The sequence below is a fragment of the Sus scrofa genome, chromosome 6 (genome assembly GCF_054392235.1).
Source record: "Sus scrofa isolate SSC_HxYL_T2T_F1_AM1 chromosome 6, Sscrofa_HxYL_maternal_Yorkshire_Landrace_v2.0, whole genome shotgun sequence".
NCBI classification, from domain to species: Eukaryota; Metazoa; Chordata; class Mammalia; order Artiodactyla; family Suidae; genus Sus; species Sus scrofa.
This window is the reverse complement of record NC_139388.1, coordinates 163,380,083-163,403,232: the sequence shown is the minus strand read 5'-3', so window position 1 is coordinate 163,403,232 and position 23,150 is coordinate 163,380,083. Positions and strand designations below refer to the sequence as shown.

The window sequence follows — 23,150 nt, the reverse complement described above, 5'->3', positions numbered from 1 at the left end:
ACAGCTCACGGCAATGCCGGATCCTTAACCCACTGAGCAAGGCCAGGGATCGAACCTGAAACCTCATGGTCCCTAGTCAGATTCGTTAACCACTGCGCCATGACAGGAACTCCTGGAGACAATTTTGTGTGTGTGTGTGTGTGCCACAACTGAGGCATATGGAGGGTCCCAGGCTAGGGGTCCGATCAGGACAGCCGCCCGCCTACATCACAGCCACAGCAATGCCAGATCCGAGCCTCATCTGTAATCCACACCACAGCTTACAGCAACGCCAGATTCTTTACCCCCTCAGCGAGCCCAGGAATCGAACCCGCAACCTCATAGTTCCTGGTCAGATCCGTTTCCCCTGCGCCACAAGGGGAACTCCCGTTTTGGAAACAATTTAAATAGAGGTCTGCTGGACTCCAAAGTCCAGGCTTTTTCTCCCTATGCTACGTGCTGTATCTCTTATTTAAATTTTCAGATCTAGAATCAGGCACCAACCTTATCTCCTGACCCCTTTTTGCTTTCCTACCATCACCCTTTGCGTTACATTTCGGAGGAGCAAATCGTAGTGACAGAGGCGAGGACAACCTGAAGGTAGGAATCCTGGCTTCTCTTCCCAACCAGCAGGCTGACTTAGCGATGGTGCTAGGATCCGTGAGTTTATACCACTGCAAAGTGGGAACCAATACAAATGGGAAGCAATGGGCTCCTTCAAAGGGCACAAGCAGCTCCGGAGTCTGACACCTAAGTTTAGGTTTTAGTTCTGCCACCCGCTGACGTTATTTTACCCCCTACAGTTTCCTCGGTTTGTTTGTTTTTGTTTTGACTGCACCTACGGCATATGGATGTTCTGGGGCCTGGGTTCGAACCAGCAAAACAGCTGCAACCTGAGCCACAGCAGTGACAATGCCAGCTCCTTAACCCACTGCGCCACCAAGGGAACTCCTCGGTTGTTAAGTGAGCACAGTAATTGTCCATACTTTGTAAGACTGGCAAAACAGAACATTTATATATGTATTAGATATTTATTTTCAATACATATTTACTTATTCATACCCAGACTGAGTTCGCCAAGAGGCAGAAGCAAAATGGAAGGAAACACGTGACAGCAAAGCAGTCTGCCAACGAGAGGGTCTGCTGCCACCGCTTCTGGGGGTGGACGTGACGTGAACATGAATGCAGCCTGCCTGGTGAAGGGAGGGGACACCGGCTGGCGCCCGGGGCGGGGAAGGCTCACCTCTTGGCTGCTTCAGCTCATGGAAGATGACAATGTCATGTGGGTTATTGAGGTTCTCAGCGAGGACGGAGATTTCCAGGCCATTGAGCCGATTTGCACTGAAAATGGCCTCGTTCTCTAGGTCTGTCCAGAACACCTTGTCCTGTGGGAACAGAGGCAGAGGACAGGAGGCCTAGAGCCTACATCCATGACCTCAATCTGAGGGCTGGGCCTCACCCCAGAGTCACAACAGCCACCCTGGCATCTCCTCTGAGCTCTGCCATCCTCAGATTCAGGGAGTCCTTTTTTTTTTGTCTTTTGTCTTTTTTGGGCCTCACTCACGGCATATAGAGGTTCCCAGGCTAGGGGTCCAATCGGAGCTATAGCTGCTGGCCTACACCATAGCCACAGCCACGCCAGATCCGAGCCGCATCTGCAGCCTACACCACAGCTCACGGCAACACCGGATCCTTAACCCACTGAGCGAGGCCAGGGATCAAACCTGCGTCCTCATGCATCTTAGTCAGGTTTGTTAACCACTGAGCCATGATGGGAACTCCCGTCCTCAGATTCATAATGGGACTTGGCTCTGATCTGGGGCACAGGCTCTGGTGCCCTTATGTCTCAGAGGGTTAGTCACTGATTCTGCGCTTTGGCCCGAAGGCTGCTCAGGAATGCTGAGCTAGGCTGGCTTCCCAGAGTTCAGCACAAGCCCAAGGCCGGGTCTCAGAGCTGTTACCATTACGAGGGCCCCGGACCAAGACTGGAGAGGATGTGTGATCTGGGAGCCCTACGGCCTCTGGGTGTACACGCACACACATCCGACAGCCCACACAGGCCTAGAAGTGCGGCTGTGGGCAAATGCGCGTTTGCAGGTCCAGCCGTGCAGGTCCAATCATGTCCAGATCTAAACACATACCCACGCCCTCATCGGCACACTCGTACCTAAATGGGCGCTTGTCTAAGTTCTGGCATTCGTAATTACACTCGCAAGCACTAGCATGAACAGGAATGCACACGTTTAGACAGATTCACTTACGTACGCACATGCGCATACGCATCCAGGCCACGTATACGCACAAGCACATACACACGTGTCTGAACACACCTGTCTTTTGAAGCAGAGGCTGGACTTGGAGGGTGAGGCTTTGCCCATAGTTTCAGAGCGGTCCTGGGTGATGTTGCTCCAGGTAAATGTTGCCAACGCCCACCCCAGGCCCCAGTGCCCTTGTTTCCCCTCCCCTGAGTGGCAGAGTTAGTTTGGAGGAAGAGGAGTGTGTGTGTGTATGTGTGTGTGTGAGCACTTGGCCGGTTCCGGCTTCCTCCTTCCCCCAGGAGAAAGGCTGTGACGGTCAGAGCAGAGCAGAGTCTTGACCCTTCCCCCTCCCCTGAGCTCCCCGAGGAAGGGATGATGTCTGATTCACTTCTTTGACCCCAGGACCCAGCAAAGGTCAGGAAGCCTGTGCTGAATTGAAGAGCGGCTCTCGGGCCATTTGCAGTCGTTAAGGGTACTTAGGACGGCTGTCTTCCTCTGTCCCTCCCTCCTTATTGGGGGCCTTCTGTGTATGTGGGTACAGGGCTGGGTGCTGAGGGCACTTCTGGTGGGTCAGTCTAGCAAGGCTGCCAGGCGGACAACGGGCTGACAAGCCTCTGTCTGCAGGCCGCTCGCCAACTGCGTGCCAACAAGTCAGTTGGCTTCCCTGTCCCTCTGTGGTCACTTGGCGGAGTCATGGGGCATCATCCTATTAAACGGCCTTTCCAGGCTCCAGCGTCCTGGGGGGGGTCATGCCTCCCCTCCTGCGGCTCACCTCGAACACAGCTACCCCAAAAGGGTGGCTCAGAAAGTCGGGGGAGGAAATCAGCATCTTTCTGTTGCCTCCGCTGCAGTCAATGCTGGACAGCTGGTGCAGCTTGGAGTCCACCCAGTACAGGCGCTGGTTCAGCAAATCTTGGGGAGGAAAAGGGCCGGGGGGTCAGGTCGTGAGCCTGGGATGGCAGCCTGGCTCTCTGCTCCTCTGTGCCCCCCCCCCCCGCCCACATCTCCAGGCCAGGCCTCAGAAGGAGGCTCACCCGGGCACCCATCAGGAAACAGGCACTGACACTAAGCGGGGATGCAGAAACGAGACCCACGGAGCTCCGGGCGGCGGTCAGCACCCGGGGCTGCAACAGCCCCCCCTGCCCCCCCAGGGAAGGCAGGGCTCACCGAGGGTGATTCCGTTAGGCCACTCAATACTGTCTGCCACCAGTGTCTGCCGGTCTGCACCGTTGAGCCCCGACTTCTCGATCTTGGCCTGGTAGCCCCAGTCAGACCAATACATGAACCTGGAAGAGAGACGAACCCAACTGGGCTTCTTAGCAGGGAACACGACTGGGGTGGTCTGGGTCCCAGGGGCTCGACGGCCCTCGGAAGGTTGAAGATCACGCCTGGTGAGGACTGGAAAGACCTCCCGGGTGCACGAGGACCATCGGGTCCTGGGGCGGGCAGGCGAGTTAGCCTTCGCCTCGCCTCGTGCCAGGAGAGCCTGTGTTGCCCACGGCCACCCGGCTTCGGCCTGTGGGCCCATATCCCTGCTGCCCGCAGCCCCAGCTGGAGCCCTGGCGCCAGGGCAAGAGGGAAGGGCTGGCACATCTCTTACGTTCTCGGTGGACAGAGGAGGAAGTGGACAACCTAGCAGGGCCACACAGCTAGAACTCTGGCCAGCCCTCTCTTTCCTCTTAAACATTTATGGAGTATTTACGAGGTGAGTGGTCTCATCTCATGTACTTAACAAATGCAGTCATCACTGCCCCCTCTAAACCAATCTCTCCAGAGCCCGGAAAATGAGCTTCTAAGAAGGGAAATACACTGTCATTCTCCTGTTTTGTTTTGTTTTTTTTTTAAAGAATAGAGATACAACTGACACATAGCATTATATGAGTTTCAGGTGTACCACAAAATGATATTTCTACATGTTGCAAAATGATCACAATAAGCTAGTTAACAACCAGCACCACACACAGCTATTAGGTGTTTTGGTTTTTTTTTTTTCTTGTAATGAGAACTTTTAAGATCTATCACTCTCATGTTTTCTTATTTATTTTTTCTTTTTTGGGGGGGCCACACCCAGGGCCTATGGAGGTTCCCAGGCTAGGGGTCGAATCAGAGCTGCAGCTGCTGGCCTACACCACAGCCACAGCAATGCCAGATCCCAGCTGTGTCTGTAGTCTACACCGCAGCTTGTGGCAACACCAGATCTTTGACTCACTGAGCCAGGCCAGCGATCGAACCTGCATCTTCATGGATACTAGTCAGATTCTTAACCACAACGGGACACCCCTCTCTCCTGTTTTCAAACTTCATAAGGACTTCTACTGACCTTAAAAGAGACCCCAAATCCTGACCCCAGCTGAGACGGCTCTGTACCGTCAGGCCCCTGCCCCGACCTCGCGTACAAACCCCACACCTGCCCCACGGGGCTTCTCTCAGACCCTTCAGGACGCCAAGGCTTTCACAGAGCCTGTGGCCCCCACTCTCTCCCCACCAAACATAATGTCCTTTTAGTAGAGACTCCTTCTCTGAGCCCCCAACGTAAGCAGGTGATCGACTCTTAAAGCACCCTGTTTTTCCTTCCGGAGCCCTGACACGGTCGGTTATTCGTGTGTGCACTAGGGAGTCAGGTGGGTTTGTTCACTGCCTATTTTCCCCACTTATCTATGAGCTCCACTGAGCGCAGCTTCCTCCTGTGCCTTGCTCCTCATTCGACACCCGGCAGGTGGCTCATGTGTGGCGGATGGGTCCTTATTTACTACTTGTTGGAAATGTTTTCATTTGAGCCTCACGGCCACCCCAGGAGGGTATAATTATGACACACATGGGTAATGATTAGAGCCAGAGGCTCAGAGGGGTTGGCTCAGATCACGTTGTGAATAAGCAGTGGAGTCAGGTTTCGAATTTCAGTTCAGATTCAAGCTGGACTCTAAAGCCTGTGTGTTTCAGCCTCCCCAGCACGCCGCTGCTAAAACCTGGTGTCAAATCAAGGCCGGTCCCAGGCTGGGGGGCTGAGGGCTTGTTCGGGACACCTTCCACTTGCCACTTCAGATCTCCTCTCTCCCCATCGCCACGCACTCTGTGCACCAAAAGGCTGGCCCGGGCGGGACCCACCTCAATGGACGTGGCTCCCTCGGCGCCTGGCGTCCAGCTGCGTCCCCAGAAGATGGGAGGGGGGAGGGGAGAGACTGAGCTCAGGATGTCTATTCCCCTGACTCCCCCACAAAGTTGCCTCCAGCTGGCTCGCGCCCCAAAGCTGACCCTCTCTATCGGGTTCTTCCCTTGGCAGCTCAGGTAACCTCCCCTGCTCCCGCCCCTCCGGCCTGTTACCTGCTACTAGAGCAGGATAGTGCGTTAGACCTAACCCACTCCTTTGTAGATAGTCAGTGGGTTTCCTGCTGGGACCTTGACAGAGCCACAGAGGACTGGAGATGGGCTGGATGCAGCTATATGGGTTAGGGGACGTGGCAGGTGCAGCCCCAGGTCTGAGTGACATTCGACAGGGAACTGGGTTGAGATGTGGTTAAATGACATGACTGCCTGCACAGCGCCTGGTGCTGTGCTAGATGTGCCAGTGCACGCCTATTAAATGGCCGCTCTCAGTCACTTCCCAAGGCACACACAGGCTGGCCACCAGCTGCTTTCCCTGGAAGCAGAGGGTCTTTTTTGGGGTTTTTTTTTTTTGGCTTTTTAGGGCCGCACCTACAGCACATGGAGGTTCCCAGGCTAGGGGTCAGATCGGAGCGATAGCTGCTGGTCTACACCACAGCCACGGCAACGTCAGATCCGAGCCACATCTGTGACCTACACCACAGCTCACAGCGATGCTGGATCCCGAACCCACTGAGCAAGGCCAGGGATCGAACCTGCATCCTCCTGGATGCTGGCCAGATTTGTTAACCACGGAGCCACTATGGGAACTCCAAGAAGAGGGTCTTTGTATCCCTGCTTAACAAATAAAGAAACAGCAGTAGGGAGAAGGTGGTGAGCCTGGTAACCTTAATAGGATGCAACTGCTTAAAAACCATGTCATCTCTGGGCATCCCCCCTGAGGCAGGGAGGGACCCTCCTCAGCAGAATCCCTACCCCCACTAGGGAAGCGTGGCCAGAGCAGGGCAACCTGCGTGGGGCCCAGAGACGGAGGGCAGTGGGGTGGGGATGGAGGTGGGTCTCCTGGAGCAGAGCAAGATGCTCCTCTCGTCTTGCTAGCCATCCTGTGGGGAGGGGACCAGACGCGTTTATCTAACCCCGAGGCCAATGGATGGAGTCAGAGGGAGGCAGCTTTGGGGAAGGAACACTTTTTTTTTTTTTTTTTTTTGGTCTTTTTAGGGCTGTACCTGTGGCCTATGGAGGTTCCCAGGCTAGGGGTTGAATGGGAGCTGCAGCTGCCAGGCTCCACCACAGCCACAGCCACACCAGATCTGAGCCACGTCTGCGACCTACACCACAGCTCATGGCAACGCTGGATTCTTTTTATTTTATTTTATTTTATTTTTTTTTTTTTTGTCTTTTGTCTTTTTTGTTGTTGTTGTTGTTGTTGCTATTTCTTGGGCTGCTCCCTTGGCATATGGAGGTTCCCAGGCCAGGGGTCTAATCGGAGCTGTAGCCACCGGCCTACGCCAGAGCCACAGCAACGCGGGATCCGAGCCGCGTCTGCAACCTACACCACAGCTCACGGCAACGCCGGATCGTTAACCCACTGAGCAAGGGCAGGGACTGAACCCGCAACCTCATGGTTCCTAGTCGGATTCGTTAACTACTGCGCCACGACGGGAACTCCGCAACACTGGATTCTTAACCCACTGAGCAAGGCCAGGGATCAAACCTTCGTCCTCATGGATGCTAGTCAGATTGGTTTCCCCTGAGCCACGACAGAAACTCCGTGGATGGAACACCTTCTAATGGGCAGGGTGCCCCCATATGAAATAAGCCACATGAAAAGTAATGAGTGCCCATTCTCTGGAAACACATGAGAGCAGCCACCTGGGCACACCTGGGCACACCGAAGCCTGAGGGGCGACTTCCTGCCCCAGGAAGCAACCACTAGAGCCCTCACTCGGCTCTGAGATGCTCTGGCTCCACGACATGCTGAGTGAGTGGCTCGGTCCTGCCTGGACTCCTCGGTCGCCAAGGGGCCCGTGTGGACTTTCCTCCCCATGGCCGGTGTCTGGGTGGCTCAGGACCCTCCGAAACCCCCAAGATACTCCCAGGACAGGCACGTGAGGACTGACCGCCTCTGGTAGGAGAGGGGTGGTCCGATGTGGTGACACTCACCCTCTCAGGGGGTCGACGGCAATGGCCCGTGGTTCGCTGAGGTCACGGCTGAAGAGAGTGCGTCGGCGGCGGCCGTCGACTGTGGCCACTGAGATGGTCTTACTGCCCGAGTCGGTCCAATAGATGTGCCTGTGGACCCAGTCCACCGCCAGGCCCTCTGGAGAGTGCAGCTGCTCATCAATGAGGACCTCCTGCTCCGCTGGGTAGCTGGCTTTGTCCATGTAGGCACTAGGGGCAACCAGCGCTGGCATGGGGGGGCGGTCCACCCCCGGCCCCGCTGGAGCTGCCCTTCCCCTCTCTCTCCCCTCTGGGCCAGAGCCATGGATTTGAGAGGATCTTGGCTCATGTCCATTCCATACATTCCCTGGGCCACCAGGGTAAGGCTACAGGCTGGAGTCAGCCACAGCCTCTGGCCCAGAAGAGCGCAGTTTAGTAGGGACAGACATTCACAGCCAAATCATTACGACACCACACTGTGTGATGACGGCACGCGTCAGGGGCCAGAGCTGCAGAGAAATGGAGACAGCATCATCCGGAGGGTGGGAGAAGGCGGGTCCTGCAGGACCAGTTCCCCAGGCACGCAAAGAGCAGAAGGCAGAGGGAACGGCCCGTGCAGATGCCGAGGCGCATGTTCTGGAGCGGGGAGAGCCAGGGGTGCGGAGCGGGCTATGTGGGCAGGAGGACGGGAAGGAAGTGGAGGCGGGGGCCGCATCCCGAAGGGCTCTGGCTGCATGTGGGGGGCTCAGGACATCGTCCTGGAGGGGGAACTGAACAGGTCCGAGGTCATGGCCAGACAGGCCTGCCAGATCACTGTGGCCCCGGCGGATACGCAATAGAGAGAGGGAATGAAGGCAGGGAGACTGGGTAGGGGGCTGGGAGTGTATACAGGCGAGAGACGAAGTGGGTCTGCAGGTGGGCTGAGGCCGTGAGAAAGGAGAGAAGGGGCCACAGTACAGCAGACACTCAGGAGGCACCCTCCGCAGGGCCTTCTGTCTCCCAACACTGCTTTCCCCAAAGTCTTCTTCTCCCCGTACCCCTGCTTTGATTAGGTCCCCAGGGCTCACTGCCATCCGTAACTCTGCCCTCCGACAACTCTCTCAAGCTCCCGACGGTAAAGCCAACTGGGCCACCTCAGAGGTCCCACGGACGCCCTGAACGTCACACATCCCCACCTGTTCAGATCCATTCCCCCCTCCCAGCCAGCCAGCCAGCCTGCCCACCCTCCACCTCTCACAGGACAGCGCTGCTGTCCACAAAACCGCCCAAGCCAGAAACTCAAACTCCTCAAGTGACCCGGGGAGTTCATTTGGACTCCTCCTCCTGCAGCCCCACACCTAGTCCGTCGTCACATCCTGCCTCTTTCGGTCACTACTGGACAGGCACTGCCTGAGTTACTTCTGGGCGTGTGAGTGTGAATGAGTGTGTCTGTGCGCTGGGGGGTGGGGTGGGTACCACGTTGTCAGTGAGCAGCACCTGGCGTTGCCTCCATCCATCCATCCATCCATCCACCCACCTGCCCACCCGCCCACCCACCACGCCATCCATTCAACAGACCACCTAGCGCCTGGTCATCGGCAGTCCTGCCCGGTGGGTCTCAGGACAAGGAAACGACGTGACTTCCCCAGAGGGGCCTGGGTGTGTAATAGCTTCTAGGAGAGAATGTTCTGTGTGCGTGAGGCGCCTGCTCGAGAGCCAGAGTTTACCGACTGGGGTGTGAGGAGCTGGGCTGGGGGTCATGCACCTGGGAAGACGTCCCCGACCCCCAGACGGGGTCGGAGGCCTCCTCTATACGTAACCCTCGTGATCATCACCAGAGGCATTGCTGTGCTCTGCCTGGGATCCTCCAGGCAGGACCAGGTCTGAGTCACCGTTTTGTTGCTGTTGTTAGGGCTGCACCCACTGCATATGGAGGTTCCCGGGCTAGGAGCTGCATTAGAACTGCAGCTGCCAGCCTGCACCACAGCCACAGCAATGCCAGATCCGAGCCTCATCTGTGACCTACACTGCAGCTCCCAGCAGTGCCGGATCCTTAACCCCGAGTGAGGCCAGGGAGTGAACCTCTGTCTTCATGGATACTAGCCGTATTCCTAACCCACTGAGGAGTCACCTTTAAGGCCCCAGCATCCAGCACATAGATAAGTCCTCACCGAAGCCCAGATTTCTTCCTTTCTCCCCATAAACAGATCCTGTCTTGCACTGCCCGACTCAGCTGCCAGAGGTCAGTCAAAGCCCCCACGTGTGGGGCTCAAAGCTGTTCTCCCAACAGAGCCCTCAGCCTTGGCTGCACCAGCAGGTGGAAAAAGCCTGGCAGTTCCATGTCCACTGCGATCCCGCGTCCCTTCCTAAGCCCCAACTCTGCCCTGGGGAGTCCTCGAGGCAGAGGGGGTGCAAAGGCCTCCCTTCCTCTCCTCCTGTGTCCCCCGCCCCCCAGGCCTGGCGGCAGGACCGGGGCCTCTGCTCACCTATAGATCTTGCGGTAGGAGAGGTCACACCAGTAGATGCGATTGGTGGCCACTTCGACGTCCAGCGCCACGACGTTCTTGAGCATGGGGATGACACGCGAGTAGTCCCGCTTCACCAGGTCTATCCTCCGCACTTCGTGCCGGTTGGTGAAGACGAGGGACGGGCTTCTGCCAACTGCCACGCGGGGAGGTTGCGAGAGAAAGGGTCAGTGCAAGGGGCGGGGATCTGGGCACCAAGGCTCTGCCACGGGTTTGCTGGCAGGGGCAGGGTGGGCGGAATGCCTCACCGCCCGTTAAAGGGGTGACCGTTCCCACCTCACAGGTCAGCGAAGCAGATGAAATGATGGGTACCGGGACTCTTATTCTGTTCATGAGACTCCCTGATTCCTCTGCCTGGACAGAAGGTCTTGTGCAGTGTGTGACTCCAGCTCCCTGTCCCGCCACATTGCTCAGGCCTCTGACACCTTGATTCCGGCCACCGGGCTACGTGTCATCGTGCATGGCACAGCTTTGCTGCCCCAGGACCTTTGCTCAAGCTGTCCCTCAACCTAGAATGCATTTTTCCCCAGCAGCTGCCCCTCCTGGGCTTGGGCCCCACTGCAGTGTCCAGGGAGGGGTGACGGGTGCGTGACGTGCAGAGATGTCAGGGCTGGGGGCGAGACTCAAACAGGGAGAATCTGGGAGGTTGTTGTGAGCCTTTATGCAGGGTGTACTGGGGACAAGGAGAGCGAGGAAGCTGCAGACGCTGGCAGGAACCAGATCACAAGGGCTCCCTCGGTCTGGGTGAAGCTTGCACTCTATTTCAAGGCAGCAATAGGGGTGGGATGTGTGCGAGAGGACGGTAACATATGTGCAGTGGGACAATACGTAACTGCTCATGTACACACAAACCCATTTTTAAACTTAGGATTAGATTTTTAGGAAGATCATCAATGCCTGAGACACTGCTGGCCACTCCCTGGGGAGGATCGCTGTCCCCCAAGCCTATGAAGGCCTGGCATTTAGCACAGGCTGCCACGCCTCCAGTCTGTTTTCCAATGTCACCGGCCTCTTGGGCACCAGCAGCGTCTGAGCGGCAACGTCTACCCCTGGAGCTGTCTGCGCCTTCTCCTCCTCTTGTCTTCCAGCTGACACTTCTGCAGGCCCCCTGGTCCCTGTCACTGTGCATCTGTGCCAGGCTAATGTGCTGCCTGGGGGCAGGGTGGGACCAGCACAGAGCCACGTGGGACCCAGAGCTGGGTGTGTGGCCTGTGTGTAGTGATGGGGACTATTTCAAAGCTGGCTGGGGGCGATGGGGGGTGGGCGCAGAGAGCCTCGAAGAAGAGAGCTCCGCGTGCAGGAAGGAGAAAGGACGAAAGCTGGGTTCAAGGTCCAGCTCCGCCACCGACAAACCGTGATTTTCCTCACCCCAAAACGGAAGCAAAGACACCTGATCTTCCTGAGAGCAGGAGCTGGGGGGGGGGGTTACTGGGTATTTGGAGGTGGTTTTTACTGAGAGCAGGGCCTCTGCTGGGAACGCTGTGTGTCTGAGATTTGAGTGTTTGTGTAACTACACTTTAGATGCTCATCTGCGGGGTCTGTGTGTCCACAGGCAGTGGTGTGCTGTCTCCACGGCACACATATAATCCACGTTGTATGTCCCACATGGGGCTAAAAACAATTTGCATGTGAACATGTGATATGCTAATGCTCGTGCCGCACATGGCACAGTTTGGGTGGGACGTGTTTTGGGTTCACAGACTACATGCCACTTGCTGTAACTGCTGTGCTGTTATAACCGATAGAGTGGGCATTATATCTGTGCATCTGAATTCCAGGTTCATACATCCAACAGCCTAACCACGACTTCTGCTTAGATGTCAGTTTTCTTAAATTCTTAACATTTCTTAACAGTGTAAGATTTAAAGCTTAAACTTTCTTAACAGTTTTCTTAAATTTAACATGTCCGAATCAATCCAATACTCCACCAAACCTGCTTTTCTTTTCTTTCCTTTCTTTTTTTTTGGGGGGGGGCTATACCCACAGCCTGTCTAAGTTCCTGGGCCAGGGATCAAACCCATGCCACAGCAGCAACCCAAGCTGCTGCAGTGACAACACTGGATCTTTAATCTGCTGTGCCCCAAGGGAACTCCTCAAACCTGATTTTCTTACCATCTTTCCCTTCTCCAAAAAAGGCAATCCTATTTTTCCAGTTAGTTGGCCGAAAACCCTGGAGTCATCTTTGACACTTTTTGTTCCTTTCCGATCCTACATTCAGTTCATAAGCCAATCCTGTTGCTTCAGAATAAATGCTGACCTTCCAAATATAGTGACACTGTCCACTTCTCGCCGTTCCCACATAGCACCCTGGTCACTGCTCCTCTGGCTGACTATGCAAGGACCCCTGCAGCCATCTCCGGGCTGCCTCCCCTGCCCCACAGTCTATTCTCAACACAGCCGCCAGAGGGAGCCAGTTTAAATGCAAGGCACACCTGTCTGCCTATTCCCACCCCAGAAAGGCTTCCTTTCCCGGACAGAGAATGAAATTCAGATTGGCCCTTACAGTGACCTCAAGGGCCTTTGTGATCTGCTCCCCAGTCCCCTCTTGGGCTTCACCTCCTCCTTTTCATCTTGCTCCAGCTGACCTGGCCTCCTCGTTGTTATCTGAACACAGATGGCATGCTGCTGGCTGGGGGCCTTTGCACTTTGCGTTCCTGCAGGTAATGCATGGCTCACTCCTTCACCTTCTTCAGGTCTTTCCTCCAGCATGACCCTCTCAGGGAGGGCTTTCCGGACCCGTCTATCTAAACCTGTAAGCCACTGCCCCCTTGGCCTCCGCTAACTTCTCTTTCTCCTAAACGCTCATCACCATCCGCCATGTCCTGTGTTATTTTTCTGATATCTCGTCTGTCTCACCCACTAGAGTGAAGTCCCATGAGGACACACAGGACTTGGGTCTGTTCTGCCTACTGCTGAATCCCTAGAGCCTCCAACGATGTTAGGTGATCAGTGTAAAGAACTGAATAAAACGAATGCATTTTGTTGGCTGATCAACGTTGGGTCTGCACATGGCCTGCTCTTGTGTGGGCTGCCTGTGTGTCTGGCCCTGTGTGTGGTGGGAGCGCAGTCTCTGTGGGCTGAACGGGTGGCTCTGTGCTGGGTCTGTGTGGGTGTTCACACACCGTGCATCGGGTGTGCTGTATATTTACACTCTGAGCATCGTGGGTGCCCCCTGCTGTTTGTGTTGTGTGTTGCGTGTGTGTGTGTGTGTGTGCACACCCCCCAGTCCTCACATATGTGAAGCACATCGATTCCTGGACTCCCTCGGAGCTGCTCCCCCACCCCCACCAGCCTTGGGGCGTCCATACCGACGGCCTTGCAGTTCCTGGTCAGGGCGTCCATCTCGTAGCCTGGGTAGCACTCACACTTAAAGTAGCCCTTGTAGTTGACACAGATCTGGCTGCAGGCGTCGGGGTCCTCGCACTCGTCAATGTCTGCGGGGAGGGGCAGAGGTCAGAACTCGCCGGAGGAGTGGCTTCTGCTTGAGGGGCTGGGGCGGGGGCGGGGGGGGGGGGGTCCTCACCGCCACAGGTCTTCTGGTCCAGGAGCCGGTAGCCCGCCGGGCACGTGCACTCAAAGCCGATCTTGAGATCGGTGCAGATGTGGGAACAGCCACCGTTGTTGTGCAGACACTCGTTCAGCCCTGGGGAGGGACATGGGCTCCTGAGGGCCGGGAGCCCAGACTCGGGGCGGGGGGCGGGGGTGGGGGGCAGGGCAGGGCTGGGACCTAGAGCTGAAGCAGAAACTCGGGGCGGCAGGCCTCCCCCAGAGCCTCATCGGGCCTCAGCCTCATCAGCCAGATGACTGGGCAAGAGGAAGCTCAGAGAGGGCCAGATCCCCGCTCAAGGCCGGACACACAGACAGGACGGGGTGGAACCAGAATGGGGGTCCTTGGCCTCCCAGGCCAGGGCTCTGTCCACCACCAGGCTGGAGGCCACCAGGCGGCCCAAGGTCTTTCCTTTCACAAACACGTTTCTTTTTTTTTCTGTTATGTTTTGTTTTGGCATATGGAGGTTCCCGGGCTAGGGGTTGAATTGGAGCTATAGTCACCAGCCTACACCAGAGCCACAGCAACACGGGATCCGAGCCGCGTCTGCAACCTACTCCACAGCTCACAGCAACGCTGGATCCCTAACCCACTGAGCGAGGCCAGGGATCGAACCTGCTACCTCATGGTTCCTAGTCGGATTCGTTCCCGCTGCGCCACAATGGGAACTCCTCACAAACACGTTTCTTAAATGGCTCCTCCTTCCTTGCGACCTCAGAGTTGAAGGGACCTGTGTGTACCATGTCCAACCCTCAGGTACCCCAAGAACCCCTTCTCAAAGGCCCCTGCTTCGCCATCTCCAGCCTCGGGAGCCCCACCTCCCTCCAGAGGCAGCCGGCTCTGCCAGGACCTGCGCTGCTCAGCCAGAAGTCCTTCCTCACGAGATCGCTTCCCAGCTCGGCCCTGCAGGCTTGGCCAGAGGCCAGCGGCTCCCCAGAATCCCCTTAAAGCACTGATTTCTGGTCCCCCGCCACTCAGGTGCCTGTCTCCAGTTACTCTCCATCTGTGCCTGGCCCTCTCCGGTCAGGGCCCAGGGCTAGCCTGCCACCCAGAGGAGTGCGAACAAGGGCTGCCTGCTACGAGCCTGCGCTCCTCTCAGACCCCCAGGCCCAGGCCTCTCTCTCCGCAAAGCTGTTGCTCGGTCAATTCTCTCCCCTCGTGAAGCACATGGATTTTTCTACCTCCTCTCTTCTTAGCCCCATCCCTCTTCTTCTTCTTCTTCTTTTTTTTTTTTTTTTTTTTTTTGTCTTTTTGTTTTTCTAGGGCCACACCCGCGGCACATGGAAGTTCCTATGCCACAGCCACTGAGCGAGACCAGAGATCGAACCTTCAACCTCATGGTTCCAAGTCGGATTTGTTTCCGATGCAGCCCAATGGGAACTCCCCCTGGCCCTCTTCCTACTCTTGGCCACAGGCCTGGTCCCAGTGTCACCAGCCACTGCAAGGGATGAAGGGAGCCCAGAGGTCACAGGGCTCCCCCGTCCTCTGCTCCCTCACCAGCTCTGGCAGGGTCCTATTGGAGGTTGGGGAGGCCCGGACCAAGGCTCACCAAGTTCTCATAGCATCTTCTGGGCTTTGGAATCTCAGAGGATTAATTCTGCCAGCCAGGGGAAGGTGCCGTGCCACCCTCTGCCCATCAGGCCCATGCACCGCCACTCCAGCCAAGCCAAGCAGAGCTGCGCCGAGCCAGCCAGGGCCATGCACACAGCTGGTCCGAGCTGCCCACCCCAGGCCATGCGCAGCTGTGGGTGCCCCGCTTCCAGCCTGAGCCATGCTTAGGGAATGTTCCCCTTTACCCCTGGGCCGCCTCCTGTTTCCTTGGGATGTTGGCAGAACTGAAAGAACAAGATCACAGCAACCCCATGACTGGGGAGCCCCAGGGTGACTCGCCCAGGCCCAGCCCTGGGAAGTCTCAGTCCCCCAGCACGGGCTGAGCCACGGTAGCTTTGGGGTGCTCTGGGTGGGGCACCATCTCCAGGGATCCTTCCATCACCCCAAGCCCCCCGACCTCTCCCATCCCACACTCTTCCCTCAGCACCGTCCATTCATTTCTTTACCCGCTCACGCGGGGCCTCAGTCACCTCCTCCCTCTCCTTGTGCCGAAGTAACAACGCAACCCTTGTATTTACCGAGCCCTGGATGGAGGGGCAGGTGTAGAGGAGAGCTCCAGGGGACCTAGGCTTCCGCGAAAGATGAAGGCACAGAGGCCTCCAGGGCAGAGGTGACTCGGGGTAGTGGGTCTGGACCCGTCTCTCTCTCCCTGTCACACCTTCCGTGGAAGTCTTCCAGACGGAGGCTGAGGGGAGACTCGGGCCTTCCCAATTCTCTCTAGCCTGGAGGTGCTTCTGCGGGGGCACTTGCAGGGGAGGGGAGGGGCAGGGGTCCGGGGAGGCCCGAGGAGCCCTTGAGGTCTCCCATGGAAGGAAGGGGCAGCGTCGCCTCCCCCTGCATGCACACACCCACATGCACACACACACCAGCTTCCGTGCACAAGCACAGACAGGCACGTTCGCACGGATGGGGGAGCCACACGGAGACAAGGGTTGCAATCAATTCCCTTGCCTCACTCAGAGAAGGAGCCCTGGATACAGACACTGGCCTTGCGCCAGCACAGAGACACAAACACATGCGTACATACGTCTCTGGGGCGTCATGCAAGAGACGAGAGAGAAGAGAGGGCAGCAGGTTAGTGGTCTCTGGGCGGGACAGCGGGCGCTGGGCTTCGCTGCTCCTGCTTCCCCAGCCTCTTTTCTTTCTTTTTTTTTTTCTTTTGCCTTTTGTCTTTTGTTGTTGTTGCTATTTCTTGGGCCGCTCCCGAGGCATATGGAGGTTCCCAGGCTAGGGGTTGAATCGGAGCTGTAGCCACCTGCCTACGCCAGAGCCACAGCAACGCGGGATCCGAGCCACATCTGCAACCTACACCACAGCTCACGGCAACGCCGGATCGTTAACCCACTGAGCAAGGGCAGGGACCGAACCCGCAACCTCATGGTTCCTAGTCAGATTCGTTAACCACTGCGCCACGACGGGAACTCCCCCCAGCCTCTTTTCTAAGGCTCCCTCCTTCTGGGTCGTTTCACGGCAGGGCTTCGGGGGGAGTCTGGCACCTGCAAGCTCAGGGGGAGGCTGAGTGACCTACACCAGCTACTCTTCCTTTTGAAATCTTACCCTTCGACAGGGGCAGAGACGTGCTGTTCTAGGGGGAGCCCCAGGAAATGACACTCCTCTGAGGGCCCAGGACGGGAGGCCGGGGTGGAAAGGGCTCTGCCAGCAAGGCTGGGCAGGGAGGCTCTGACCTAGGCTCTGTCCTCCCAGGAACCCTCTATCCAAACTCGACCTCAGAAATGAGCCTTTCTGGGACCCACGAACATCCTGCAGGTCGCTGCCTGCCCACCTACAGTGTGGAATCTCCTGCTCTCGTTAACCTGGCACCTGCCCGACAGCTCCCGCCATCACGACGGCTGCCTCCTTCCGCTCCTCACTCATGTCTGGCCTCTGAGTCTGGTCTCCCAGGAAGTCCCAGGGCTCCAGATGGCGCAGTCCTCTGCTGCTAGGTCTGCCCTGCCCTCACCCGGGCCTGGCCGGAGCCCAGCGGCCTTCGGATGTGGTCACCTGCCCACTGTACCCCATCCCTCCGTCTGCCGCAGGGACTCCTGCCGGGGCCTGGAAGGCCTCAGAGGCCGGGGCCCTGGCGAGGTCCGCAGGGCAGACACAATGGAGAAGAGAGAAAGTTCCAGAGTGACCACTCACTCGGAGGTCTGAAGGTGGAAGCCATGAGGAGAGACGGCGTTTGTGAGAGGAAGCATAATGTTTGAGCAGCTGAGCCGGAAAGGAAAGGCCTTTAGATTGGAAGTGATGCAGAACAAGAGGCCCCAAAGGCAAAGAGCCCTGTCTGAGGCCACAGGACAGCACACGAGGCCAAAAGGAGTCAGAGCAGAGCGCGTGCAGAGGGGCGGGCGAGGGCCGGGGCTCTGGGGCCAGGAGGCGGCGTGGCAGGGAGGGTGAGGGAGACAGGTACTGTACCACACTCTTTCAGAGGCTCATCCGACCAGTCCCGACAGTCTCTCTGAGCATCACACACTTTCCCGCCGTCCACGCACTCGCCACTCTTACATTGAAATCTGCGGGGCCCCTCACATGTTGACTCTGTCGGGCCGGACAAGAGAGTGGACAGCACCCGTGAGGCTCTGGGTGGGCAGGACTGGGCCAGGCTGGGCCCTGGGGAGCTGAGGAGAGCTCAGGCCCCTCCCCCGGTGGTCTCCAGAGGGTAGCCCAGGACAGACAGCCGAATGCAGGGCTGGTGGGCGTCTGCTCACAGCAGCACAGGACCCCAGGGGTGGTCAGGCTGCCCAGGCACCATCTAGATGGGCAGGGCATGGGGAACCCGTGTCCGATCTGCCAGGACTGGGGACCTGGGAGGGAAGAGCAGCAGCTCAGCAGAGACCCTGGCGGCCGGACTGACCATCTAAGAGGGACCTGCGCTCCAGGGGTCCTAGAGAGGGGAGGCCACCTCGCTGCCCAATCCTTTCTCCATTTCCCCGGATGACCAGTGGGTTGGGTTTCTGCTCCCGCAGGGTGACATCCAGAAGAACCATCTGAGAATTCAAGGCTTTCTGGGGAGCAGGACTCAGTCTCTGCTCAGTCCGGGAACTAGTGAGGGAAGCTGCTTGGTGGCTTAGATGTGGACAAATGGTGGGGGCTGGACTTCCAACAGTGCCTTCGGTGACCCCCTGTCCCCTTAGGCCTCTTTCAGCTTCTGCAAAGTCCTTAAAAATCTAGTTCTGGTGCCACGAGGACCCCAGGAGGGGATCTGGGTGGTTTCAGGGCAAGTGACACCCTGAGGGAAGATGCACCTCGGGGGCCGTCTGCTCTCTCCAGACCCGGGGAGAAATCGGGGCTTCTCCTCAGAGGAGGCCGCCCCTCTGCTTCCACTCACACGCACCCTGCAGGCAGCCAGCTTCGTCACTCCTGTCTGGACAGTCCTGTTGTTGGTCGCAGCGCTTGCCTGCAGGGACACAGGTCCCATCCCCACACTGGAACTCGTCTCCACGGCAGGTGCCCAGTGCTGCCAGGAGGAGGCAAGGGGAGAGGGTCAGGACCGTCACAGTCGTGGTGCGGGGACAGCCCTCCCCTCCCTGCCCTCACCCCCCCCCACCCCCGGCAAGAACAGAACCAGCGGCTGAGCCTGGGAGGCTGCGGAGGACATCTGGCCAAGGCACTTCCGGTGTACAGACAGGAAGACTGAAGCTCAGAGAGGTGGAAGGCCTTGCCCAGGGGCACCCAGAACTCTGGCTGGCAAAGCCAGGACTAAAACTCAGGTCTCCCGCCTCTTCCTCACCCCCCACCCCCACCCCCACCCCAGAGCGGACACACATGGCCTTTGGGTCTCGGTGCGCCTTACTGAATGACTTCACGCTTCCAGCAAACCCTGCCTGAGTGCCCAGTGTCCAGGCCACAGCAGGGCGCTGGGCAGGGTGGGGAACTCAATTACTAGGAGCCTCCCATGCTCCCGTAGCTCAAAGATGTGGAGCGGGGCTGAGAGGCGATCAATGACGGCATTGCGGAGTGGCCCTAAGAGAGGGTGGCGCAGGGACCTTCGACAGCTCAGGGGAGAGACCCAGCCCAGGGGGGCCCATCAGAGGCAACTGGGCCAGGCCTTGAAGGACCAGTGGCGGGGGGGGGGGGGGGGGCTCCAAAGTGTCCCAAGGTCTCCGCACTGGAACCAGTGGGGTGACTGCTGGGGTCAGGGAAGGACAGATGTGGGAGGTCTGGGAGGGGGGCATCACCTAAGGTCACAGGTACCGGTGAAGACCCGGATCTCCGCAGCTTAGCAGCCGCATGACCTCACACAAGTCACTTCACTCTTCCCAAGCTCAGTCGCCACCAGTTAAAACATCGCTATGGTGAGAGCAGCAGGGCAGAGAGGCCCCTCGGCGGGCGGGGGACAACCACCCGTCCGCCGCCCTGGGTGGAGAGCGCGGGGCTGCGCGGTCCCGAGGGGCGGGCGGGGGCTTACGGCAGTCGGCCTCGTCCGACTTGTCCTTGCAGTCGCGGTCGCCGTCGCAGCGCCAGCCCAGGTGCACGCACTCGCCGCTGCGGCAGGCGAACTGGGCGGCTGCGGCGCAGGCGGCGGGCGCGGACGTGGCCCCGGGGCCCGCGTGGCCGCAGAGCTCGGCCGCCTCGTCCGAGCGGTCCTCGCAGTCGAATTGGCGGTCACAGACCCAGCGCTCGGGGATGCAGGCGCCGCCGTCGCCGCCGCAGCGGAACTCGCGGGGCCCGCAGGCCGGGTCGGCACAGCCGCGCTCGTCGCTGCCGTCGCCGCAGTCATCGTCGCCGTCGCACACGAACACGGCGGCCAGGCACGAGCGGTTGCTGCACTGGAACTCGTGCGGGGCGCACACTGCGCGGGACAGAGAGCCGGTCGGCCCCCGGACCCCATCCCGCGCCCCAGGCCCTCTGGTCCTGCTACCTGGGCCCTGACCCGCACCGACCGACCAGAATGAGCCCTAATGGGGGGACCGAACAGTGCACAGCAAAGGGGGCTTCCAATTCGGGTCCTGCTGGGCGACCTTGTGCAGCCCCCTCGCCACCCCAGCCTCTCCAGCCTCCCTGGGAGTGGGAATTCCTGTCCTGCTGCCAGCAGGATGGTGGGATCAGGAGAGTCTCTAAAGCTGCAGAGGGCAACTTGTCTTGAAGGACTTGGTGATGTTCCCAGGAAATGAAATGGGACATGACAGTGATCCTTCTGGGGAACTAGGTCTGGACCTACTTCCTTACAACACAGCTCAGGCCCCGCCCCCCTCCCCCCAAAGTCCCTTGGGCGGGCCCAGAAGGCCACTGGCGTAGAGCAAGGCTCCGCCCTGGGGCCGCACTCTCGCACATGCCCGTGGCTCCACATCACACGCGACATCATTTGCATACTTTCCCACCCCCAGTCTTTGCTCAAGCTGATGCATCTGCTGGGCGCCCACCTCCTGCCCGCCACTGAATCTGTAAATCACAGCCATGAGCTCCTCCTTCGAGGGTCCACATCCTACCTCTTTCAAGACACACTTCACACTCCCCTGCTGAGGAAGTTTCCACCCACCTCTGCTCTCCTGTTAGGTGCCCTTCACAAGCCTGCTCAGGGGTCTGGGTCTCGTGTCCTTCTCCGTCTGCCCCATGACCACAATCTGCATGGACACGGGCTCTGAGCTGGACCCACTTTTGTCTCCAAGGCCCGGCACAGAGCACCCTGCAGTGAGTGGGTGTGGTGTGGATGGAGGCCGGACCAGCCTGGATGTGAGGAGTGATTTAGGGATGTGCGGTGGCAGTTCAGGGCACAGATCAGTGGCCCTGCCTGGGGCCCTGGGTGTCCCCTCTCTGATGGGCTGCTCTGAGCTCAGGGGCTGGAGAGCCTTAGAGACCACCAACCCAAATGCCAGTTTACAGATGGGGAAACTGAGGCCCAGAGAGAGGAACAACTTGCCCAGGTCACACAGTCAGTCCACGGTGATGAGGGAACCAGAATTCAGGTGTGGACCTCTCACTTCCTATTCGGACTCCCTTTGGCTTTCTAGCTCTCTTCGCCTCTCCTGGAGTACAGGCTGTTTTTAGAACAGCCACCTGGCCTCCTTCCCTCCTTCATTCCTTATGCAGAGGCCAAGAACTGGCCTGAGGGCCCGGGTAGGGTATGGATACAGGGTCTGTGGGCACAGGTGCCCCGGTGGTAGCAGCACCAGATCTTTCCACGTGGTGGCGCCAAGAGTCTGTGTTTTGATTTGCTGGTGGCACCATGTCCTTGTTCATTGTTATTAACCATAAAGCAGAATGATGTCGTCGGTTTCACCATGTAGGCAGCTCGTGTCATGTGCTGCTGACAGCTTTATCACGCTTCTGACAGATGTATTTTTTTCCCCCTTCTGGGCTTTTGGGATGTTGGGGCGCTGGTGGGAAACGCATAGCCTAGCCCATGATGTCTGCCTCTCAAGATGAAGCTGACGCCTAGATGAGGTCCCCTGCTTCCTGTCCAGGCAGGGAGGGAGGACTCATTATGTGATGAGACTTCTGGGAGGAAATGCTTCTTTATCCTGAGTTTGCTCCAAGGTTTCCGAGCTGACAGGACTTTAAGATCTATATTCTCAGGCCTATGCCCAGAATTCACAAAAGGAAGAAGCTCTAAGAGATGAGAAAAGGAAGAATTCTTGTTCCTTTGCCCTGGTGGTGGGAGCTGAAGGAGAGGAGCCCCATAGGACCTTCGAACACCCCATCTTCTCTAATTAGCAGGGAACCTGCCTGCCATAATGGGCCGTGCGATAGTGGCTGATAGCCTTGATGACTAAGGAAGCATCCGATTCTCAGGGGCTAAGGACGGAGGAGGAGTCTCACTGGCCAGTGAGCCCCACCAAATACTGAAGAAATGAGCCAGTGCAATCACTGCTGCTTTGAAACGGCTGGCGCCAGCCAGGATCTACCCCCACCCAGACTCAGACACTTCTGGCTTCCGACACATCCAAACTCCAGACTTAGAATCTTAGAGTGCTGGGACTCAGAAGCCTGAGATGGCATTTCCCCTGGGCCAGGAAGGATGGGATGGCTAGGATGCAAATACAGAGGCTGGCAGAGGGAGCAGGACGAGAGCCGGGGTGGGCAAGTGCTTGGCAAAAGCCCCGGAGGGACCGCCCAGACTTCAGCCCAGCCTCACAGCCTAGACACGACAGCCAGTCCATCTCCATTAATCATGAGCTCCCAGAGGGAGGGCTGTGTAGGCTTCGCCTTATGGTCCCTTTCAGAGCCTGGCCGCAGACCTGGCACACAGTAGGTGCCCATCAAATATGAAACATGCACGGCCGGGTGGTGCTCCCTAATGTCCCAGGCCCTGCTGGCCGCTCCCTGGGAGGGAGATAATCCTGTGTGTGAAGCTCAGCGACATGGAACGACCCCAGTGACCGCCTCCATCTGTCCCCACGGAGGCTGCTGGGAATGTCTTCCGGCCCTATGACATGGGTGCTCGAACCCGAGATTTCAGCCACTGTCCTCCTTCCCACCTCGGGAATCTGTCCCCGGGCCTGGGACACGGCCATCTCTCACCACAGCCCCCACCCTGGGCCCCCTGGCTTTGCTGGGAGGTGGGTACAGGCTTATGGGATGGATGAGCAGAGGTCAGGCTTGCGGTCCAGACCTGAATCTGAATCTCGGCTCCATCTCTCAGCTGCGGGCACTGTTCCTCGCTTGTCTGAGCCTCAGTTTCCTCACCCACACATGGGGATGATAATGGCTGCGCGTGAGGTGGCTGTGAGGATGAGAATGTCTCTCCACCGTGCCCGGCCACGACCACTGTCCTGCCCATTGCCCTTTCCTCGCCCCCCCGCCACGCCCCCTGGGGAGCCCGGCCCCTCCCCCGGACTCACAGGTGGCACAGCCGGCCTCGTCCACTCCACTCTCACAGTCCTTCTCCCCATCACAGCGCCACGAGGCGGGCACACACTTGTGGCTGGTGGGTCCACAGCTCAACTTCTCTGCGGGACACACCTGCTTGGCTGTGGAGAGACACACGTGCGTGGCTTCACCGAGGCGGGACACAGGGCACGGCGCCAACCTGTTCTACTGGCTTCACTGAGG

At 58.2% G+C, this 23,150-nt stretch overlaps 1 protein-coding gene across 31 annotated transcripts in view; it reads right to left on the bottom strand.

The window, feature by feature from the left end:
• LRP8 (LDL receptor related protein 8) overlaps positions 1 to 23,150 on the bottom strand; it is an 81,758-nt gene that overhangs the window by 18,483 nt on the left and 40,125 nt on the right. For 2 of the 31 annotated variants that reach the window (XM_005665391.4, XM_005665396.4), the window contains exons 4-15: positions 22,940 to 23,068; positions 19,567 to 19,950; positions 18,493 to 18,615; positions 17,574 to 17,696; positions 15,347 to 15,385; positions 13,527 to 13,646; positions 13,312 to 13,437; positions 9,965 to 10,139; positions 7,503 to 7,730; positions 3,405 to 3,523; positions 3,010 to 3,149; positions 1,223 to 1,364 (exon numbers count right to left, since the gene is read on the bottom strand). In XM_005665391.4, coding sequence (XP_005665448.1) covers positions 1,223 to 1,364; positions 3,010 to 3,149; positions 3,405 to 3,523; positions 7,503 to 7,730; positions 9,965 to 10,139; positions 13,312 to 13,437; positions 13,527 to 13,646; positions 15,347 to 15,385; positions 17,574 to 17,696; positions 18,493 to 18,615; positions 19,567 to 19,950; positions 22,940 to 23,068 — 1,848 coding nt within the window. 31 annotated transcript variants of the gene reach the window in all.